This window comes from Crotalus tigris, unplaced genomic scaffold, assembly GCF_016545835.1.
Source record: "Crotalus tigris isolate CLP2741 ecotype Arizona unplaced genomic scaffold, ASM1654583v1 scf7180000024462.759394, whole genome shotgun sequence".
Classification (NCBI taxonomy): Eukaryota; Metazoa; Chordata; class Lepidosauria; order Squamata; family Viperidae; genus Crotalus; species Crotalus tigris.
Window position 1 is genome coordinate 598,345 of NW_024100633.1, and position 7,959 is coordinate 606,303.

General features: G+C 37.6%; 1 protein-coding gene across 2 annotated transcripts in view; it reads left to right on the plus strand.

Annotated features, from left to right (window-relative positions):
• The window catches only part of PFKM (phosphofructokinase, muscle), a 46,490-nt gene extending 41,674 nt beyond the window's left edge, over positions 1-4,816 (plus strand). For both annotated transcript variants that reach the window (XM_039332752.1, XM_039332751.1), the window contains exons 20-23: positions 1,909-2,020; positions 2,257-2,356; positions 2,729-2,834; positions 4,092-4,816. In XM_039332752.1, the coding sequence (XP_039188686.1) occupies positions 1,909-2,020; positions 2,257-2,356; positions 2,729-2,834; positions 4,092-4,239 (466 nt within the window). In that variant the 3' untranslated portion in view covers positions 4,240-4,816. The remainder of the gene's footprint in view (positions 1-1,908; positions 2,021-2,256; positions 2,357-2,728; positions 2,835-4,091) is intronic.
• Positions 4,817-7,959: the final 3,143 nt, after the last annotated feature.

Here is a 7,959-nt window from a genome sequence, read left to right on the forward strand (position 1 = left end):
CCTTTTTGGAATGGGTTATGAAAATAACTTTGAGAAACAGGAGGAAAATCTGCAGCCTAGACAACTATCTGACAAATCTGAGTTCAAAGCGGGAATGTAGCTTGAGAAGATGTGTCAGTAGGGACTCTCCCTAATCTCTTACTAGGCAGGAAGGGGGGAAGCATATTCAAACTTGCAAGATTTTGTTGCTATAACCTTACAATAAAAATAGTATTTATGATTTTAATTTCCTGGTCTGGAAAGGGCTGACCCTTTGCAAGAGAAACAGTAGCAAGAGTATTTTTATACATACGTTGCCATACATGTAGTGTGCATCTTTGTCAACATTCTCCCAAAATAAATTGGGCTCAGAAGTTCTTCAGAGAACATAGAAATTACTAGGATTGTGCATGCTTTGAAAGTAATTCAGAAATACCTCAGATTGCATGCAAGTGCAGTGTTCCTTTGAGAAATCTAATTATAAAGTTAGTTGCAGCTGCATTTTTTTTCAGACTGCTATGGAATCATAAAAAACTTGTTTTAATGATTTGTAGAAAAAGGCTATATTTGAATGAATTGTTTTTAGTGCCCTAGAAAATGTTAGATTTGTCACAATTTTGACTAGCTTAGTTATGGCAGAAGAAAAAACCTTGCTTGGTTCTCCAACATTGCTGACACTGTAATGTAGGATTAGGGAAACATAGAATTGCTTTCAAACCAGCATATTCAAACCAGCATATAGCCAGATGTATCCATTCACTACTTATTCAACACTATATATTGCTAAGTATGGAATGAATATTGTGCTGGTGTCCAACTAGCAACAAGAGCAAAATGAAATGAACTCCAAGGTATTTCAGGCAGCCCAGCCCATTATTTTTTTAGAGCAACAAGATCCTTCTCTTCTCATAATCCCATGTCCCAAAGGAAAAACAGGCATTTTACATATTAGCTTGCTTTTTCAGTTTCTTTGGCCAATAAGTGCCATGAGAAATGAAACAGAAAAAGTATTTGATCTCCTGGCAGATTTCTTTAGATCAGTACTTCTGAACTTTGACAACTTTAAGATGTATGGACTTCAACTCCTAACTCCTCAGCCAGCCATGCTTCTGGAAGTTGAAGTCCATATGTCTTACAGTAGCTAAAGTTGAGAAATACTGATTTAGATATTATAGATAGATAGCTCTCAGCATCCTTCTCAACTAGTTGTAGCCCAGGAAGGTCATAAGTTTTCCATTCAGTGGAGTATCATGGAAAACAGCACAAGCATTTTAATACCTGAGGGGTCCTTGGTGCTCTCTGAGCTTGCTTGTTTTCTTGCAGACATTTCATTACCCAAACTAGCACTGATGTGTTACTTGGTTTGGGTAATGAAACATCTACAAGAAACCAAACAAGCTCAGAGAGCATCAAGGACCCCTCATTTCAACTCCGAGCTACAAATATTCTCCTTTATTTTAATACCTATATAATATATGCATGCTTTAACCTCATGCTGAGGCATACACCAAAACAAGTGCAGCAGCTTTTCAGCTCACCTGATTTCTGTGCAAAGGGGCAAGATCGGAGGCCAAGTTTGTATTTGATGAAGTATGGGATACTCAAAAGAGTCAGATTTTTCACAAAGGTTGAAGAACAATCTTAGGCTGCTCTTTGAAATCCACCTATGTTGGTACTCATAATTTACAGCATTAATAACTACAAATTATAGGCTATAAAATGAAGACAAGATTTTAATCAGTGAAGCAGGAAGACCATGGGAATAGAATAGATAGAAGTCAGAAGTATATGCAAGAGTTGTCAATAACATTCTGAAATAAAATGCCCTTTGTACAGTATTATGCCAAAACATTTTCCATTTTATGGACTATTTATTTAGTCAATTCTGTGTTTTCCTGCTGCATGTATGCTTCTTTTCTTCATTTCCAGGAATGAAAAATGCAATGAAAACTATACCACAGACTTCATATATAATTTGTATTCAGAGGAAGGAAAAGGTGTATTTGATACCAGAAAGAACGTTCTGGGACATATGCAGCAGGTACATCAGAAAGATCAGATTTGGTACTATGTATGAACTCTGCTATTATATTCAGTGTCATTGGGCAGAAAAGCCCCAGTAGCCCATTGAACCCTATTTCCTTACCTGTCTCAACACCATCACTGCAGATCTTTCTATCCAAAGATTTTCAAGCTTCAAGCTACTGTCCTCATTACATTTCCATAATGCTAAGGTTTAACATATAATTGAATATAACTCTCCTTCTACCTTCACAGGGTGGGTCACCGACTCCATTTGACCGGAACTTTGGAACAAAAATGGGTGCCAAAGCTGTGGCATGGATGTCTGGCAAGATCAAAGAGTGCTCCAGACATGGTATATAGGAACTTACCGTTGGATTGCCTCTTAGATTGGTGGGCAGCCACACCTGTATTGGTAATAAACAGGAAAGAAATCAATTACAGTAGGCAAAGGAGTATCTGTGCCAGAGGTTTGATACTATCTATGATGTTCTTGAATCTTGGGGTCTATAGTTCAAAGTCAGTGCTTAAGATCTTTTCATATATTCAAAGCCTGATACTTAATTCTAGGGTTTTGTTTTTAATGGAAGACTTTTCTGCTAAATCCCAATATATCACTTTACACCCAATGTTTCAAAATAAATGCTTTCCATTGGAGCTTTCAGTAGAAGAATAAGAATTCAAGCTTCCATTAAAATGTTAACATTTTGCAATGCATCTTTTGCAGGTCGTATCTTTGCCAACACTGCTGATTCAGCTTGCCTGCTGGGTATGCGCAGACGCTCCCTGGTATTCCAGCCCCTTACGGAACTCAAAGAAGAAACAGATTTTGAGTAAGTCTTCTCTGTAGGAATAATCAGAAAGTGTGCCATAGAAAGTTAAGTTAATCCACAATATTAGTTGGGAACCAAAGAATCTTTTAAAAATAGTTTCTAGCCCTCATTGTTATAACAAAATACTTCGTTTGACTCAAATCTAATATGACTTGCATGCAACTGCCATAGGCATTTACTGTGTCAGCTAATTTTCTGGTCTTTTTGTGGTGAACATAGATTCAGAAATCTAAACAATGGCAGAGGACAGGGAAGTCTAAAGTTGGAAATTTCTCTGAGAATAGAACAAATGTTTCAGACTTAAATCTGCAGGGAGGCACTGTAGAGGATAAGGAGGTAGAGGAAGACTAGGAAAATCCAAATTCTAATGCAACTTCAGCCATACATCCAACCCAACATATTCACAGAGCTAGTTTGTGTGCATGAGCTGCTTTGAATTCCTTGAGGAAAACAAGAAATATGTGTCTAATTAATAATATGCAGTTAAGCTTATAACTGAATGTTTTAAATAACTTGATAGTGATTCATTGAACCTGACTTATTTTACATGTAATGCTAAGCTATACATTATATACCCAAGCAGAATTTGGGGATAGGGTTTCCTCCCAAGTTCCAGTTTAGTAGATTCCTGGTTTGTTACATAAATGCTGATTTAAAATAAAATTCTAATTTGTTAAGCAAGCATAGAATTCGGTGTTTTAGGTATGTCTGTTTTTAAAACGTCAATTGTTAAATAACTCATAACTCACTTTAAATAAACCAGGCCCCTGTTGGAATGAAATTGAATTTTGTTCTTTCTTTGATCATGTGGTAGAAAATGCTTGAGCTTCATGTTTTGCATAGGTTCATTTGCAAAACAAAGGTATATTTTATTTGTATCCCACCTTTATTATTTTTTTATAAATTAATTCAAGGTGGTGAACATACCTAATACTCCTTCCTCCTCCCGTTTTCCCCACAATAACTCTGAAGTGGGTTGGACTGAGAGTGTGCAACTGGCCCAAGATCATCCAGCTGGCTTTCATGGCCAAGGTGGGATTTGAACTCATTGTCTGGCTTCTAGCCTGATGCCTTAACTGCTAGACCACTATGGTTTAACTTTGTGAACATGCCCATTGTTACAACTTCCTACAAGTTTCCCAAGGTTGGGTACATATTTCTCAAAGGCAGAGTAGCTGTAGCCACCAAATATGTTGCAGTGGAATGGGGTAACCCTGCCATGCAGATACTGACTTTACCTTTATTCTTCTTTGACAGTCATCGCATCCCCAAAACGCAGTGGTGGCTGAAGCTTCGTCCCATCTTGAAGATTCTAGCCAAGTACAAGATTGAGCTTGACACCTCAGAGACAGCCCACTTGGAGCATATCACTCGCAAGAGAGTATCTGGGGAAGGTGCCCTGTGAACATTTAGCAAGCCAGGTGCAGCTGTCCCTCCTGTTTCAGTCATGGCATGGAAGGAGACTTCTAAATAAATTACAAATCCTCAGTTCCTTCCCCAATTTAGCATGCAGCTTTCCATCTAGTGTTATGTACTGTAATTGGAGCCACGTGCCTATTATATATGACATATCATTACATCGCGCCATACCTAATAGTTGGCAAAACTTTCTACTGTTGTTTACTTTCTTGGAAAGCTCAAGGCAACTTAAATAGGCTCCCTGCTGGTCTTTCCATTGGGATATTAGCTAGGGTCACTCTTAGGTTTATCAGTATTATATAATCATATGCTTCTGGGGGCCCTCTTTTTCCAGAGTGGAATGGACTGTTGCTGCCAGATTTTCCTAGCCAATGTCAGAAAGATTAGCTAAGGGTATTTGCTGCACCAGGAATATACTTCAATAGAATCTTCTTCATCCTGTCATCATTTGAACTGGACAGAATTATGGTTATTAAAACTTTTGTCATCTAAATGCCAATTCCCAAAATAGATTCAACTCATCCAAGTGCTTAAAATAAAAAACAGTAACTATTTGACTAGAAGTTGTAATATCTCTGCTCCCTACATCATTTTAATCGTATCACTAACGTCTGTACTGCAAGTGATAGACCCAGCCTATCTAGTCATTGCTGACTACTAATTGCTGTGTCTCTCCCATTCACAGTCACATTTTTCCTTCTTAATCCAGAGCAAGACTGACTTAAAGGGAACACTGTACAAGCTATATAAAATCATCTCTGCATTTTTTACATACGACAGAAAAGCAAACCCACAAAGAAGCACCAACCACTTTGTGTGTGTCTACAAGGATAGGAATTTTGCTCTTTGGGTAAATGCTTAGAAACAAAATCAAGCTGTTGATTGGTACTTTTTCTGTTAAGGATTTCCCTGTTCATTTGATGAATTTAATGCCTTTCACTAAAGCTACTCCACTCACAGTGGTTCATTCATATTATGTTTTTGCTTTGATGAAATCCACATCATTATTCATTCACCTAGTACATCCATCCCCAAGTTTAGATTTCAATTCTCAAAATTCCATAGGCAGAATTATCACTATTGAGAAATCAGTGTACGATTTCTGCACGACAACTTGTTGCTGGACAAAAGTTACACTAATAACAAATGTAGAATAGAATCATTTAAAAAAGATGCAAAAGGAGGGACAAAATGAAATGTGATCGACAAAAATTAAAATATTTTTTTATTTTAAGTAATTAAACAGAATTGTAAATTGTTCCGCAGTGAGTTGTCCTGTGGCAAGTTGGCTGTGGTGAGTTGGACATGGAGAGTTGGCCACAGTGAGCTGACTATGGCAAGCTGTCCCATTCCCTGAATGTGAACTGGTCTACTTAGGAATATTAAAATAAGGACTGAAGCAGGAAGAAATCAGTCAACTTTCTGCTGCAGATAGTCAAGAAGAAGAAAAATAATCATATGAAGCAGTCTTAGGAAGACATAAACAACAGAATAAAAACTCTCCAGTACAATGTAAATTTAATCAGCAAGCTTTTAATATCCAAGTCGCCTGTGCACTGAACAAGCATTCTTCCACAACAAGCACTTCAAAGAGTACTTTGAGCTTACAACATTTTTCTTGTAAGCAGGTCCAGATCAATATGGAGGAGAAAACATAGCAGGGGGAAACAAAACCATCTCGTACTTAATTATTCCTTTGGAAATTGGTGTATGCATGAAACAAAGAACAAAACTGCTGAAATTTTTCCCAAATCACATTAGTCCAGCTGAAGTTCAGCAGAAAATCTGAAAAGTGGTGCTTCTGGGTTTTGGCTAAAACAAAATCTGAATACTAGAATGATTTCCTGAGGCAAAGAAGGCAAGATAATTACACTTTGCTTCCTTTCTCCTCTCCTTCTACAAGTGGCTGTGTCCCAAATCTTGTATTGAATAAAACAGACCCATTTTGTTCAGTATATAGACCTAAACTCCAGAAACGCATATTTCAGCTGTGGTGACCGACTATCCAAATGCTGATGAGAATATGGTGTAGGTTGTGGCATTCTAGTATTGTTAATTTGCCTGAGCAATAAGAAAGGAAACACATCTGAAGAGAATGATGGCTGTTCACATCAAATAGATTCCACAGTCCAGAATCATAGCATGTAACACTGATTATTTCAACAATTAATATAACTATTCCCACACTGTCTGATTTTTCAAGATGGCTGTTTAGGGTTCTAATTCCCATCTCCCTGTCTTCAAAACAGAAACAAGAATATTATCCTGAGCAGATAGGAGCCACTTCAGAAATCATTGTGAGAGCCAATACTCCAATCTTCAGGGAATAGCCAAAAAAAAAAAAAAGGCTTATTGTCAAAAAATTACAACTTTTTGTGAAACTGAATAGCAGATAAAACAGTGGTTGTAATTACAATGCCCACAAACACAGACCATTAGACTTGCTCAATGAGATTTATGGCACTTAAAATGCCAAATGTCTAAAGAGGGCAGTTGGGACTCCCAAGACCTGTATCTCAGCTCAGCTCCTATGCATTCATAAGGATGCTGCTTCTTTTTTCTGAACCAAGAGAATTATTTTTGAAAGAAACACACCTATAATTTTACACGTCTACAACTTGACAGTGATCAACCTTTTAAGAAACGACAGATATAAAAATTAATTATATTTGTCACCCCCAGTTTTCATTTTGGTTAAGACAAATCAAGGCAATGGAAGCAACAGAAATCTGCCACAAAAACAGAATTACAATCATAATTGTATGGCAAGAAAAATATATTCCCCATTGGACACAATGGGGAAACCCTTTGAAACATTTGAAAAATGCCTTAACGTCTTCAAACATGAATACTTTGCCATTTCTTCGCTTGGGCACACTAGAACTATACAATAATGAATGTGCTGGCAAACCAGAAGCTGACTATACTAAATAGTTCCATTGTTGCTAGGCTCAATAAGAGCCTAGTAGTATTGTCTGGAGCTGCAACGTACAGGAAGTGAAATAACATTCTGAAAAGCTTTAAAGCAGTGAATAAAATATGTAAATGCATACACCATGGGCAGAAAAGATTTCCTCATCACTATGCAAGATACAAAACTGCCATTATCATTAGTATGCCTCCAGAACAAACACCATTAACTTTTTTCAATTACTCAGGTAGGGCAATAGTTTCTACAGATGGTCATGATGAGGTGAGAGTATGGCAAGCTAGTCTGGCTACAGGTTTCTGTCAGCTTGATATTGAATATTACTTTTTATGATGATTACACATAGAACCCAGTATTGTAAACAAAAGGCCGAGTTTTTTTTTAAAAAATCTTTTTTTCATTGTAGGATGTTTGTTCCTTCCTCCCCAGCCCATCTCATTTTCTTGTCACAAATTCCTCACCCAGGCCGAAGTAACACGCTTCACCATCTCCTCAGATTTCTGTCACTTTGTTCTGTAATACACAGAGATGGCCTAAAGCAGTGGTTCTCAACCTGTGGGTTGGGACCCCATTTGGGGTCGAATGACCATTTCATGGGGGTCGCCAAACAATGCAGTCCGCCAATTTTTTTTCCCTTTTCCTTAGCTGTGCTACTCCCTTTTATTCTATTGGCTTTTGAAAGCCAATAGAATAGACTCTCTTGAATAGAGTCTAATTCTATTGGCTTTCAAAAGCCAATAGGAATTGTCCAGGCTGTCTCTGCCCTGCCGAGCCCGC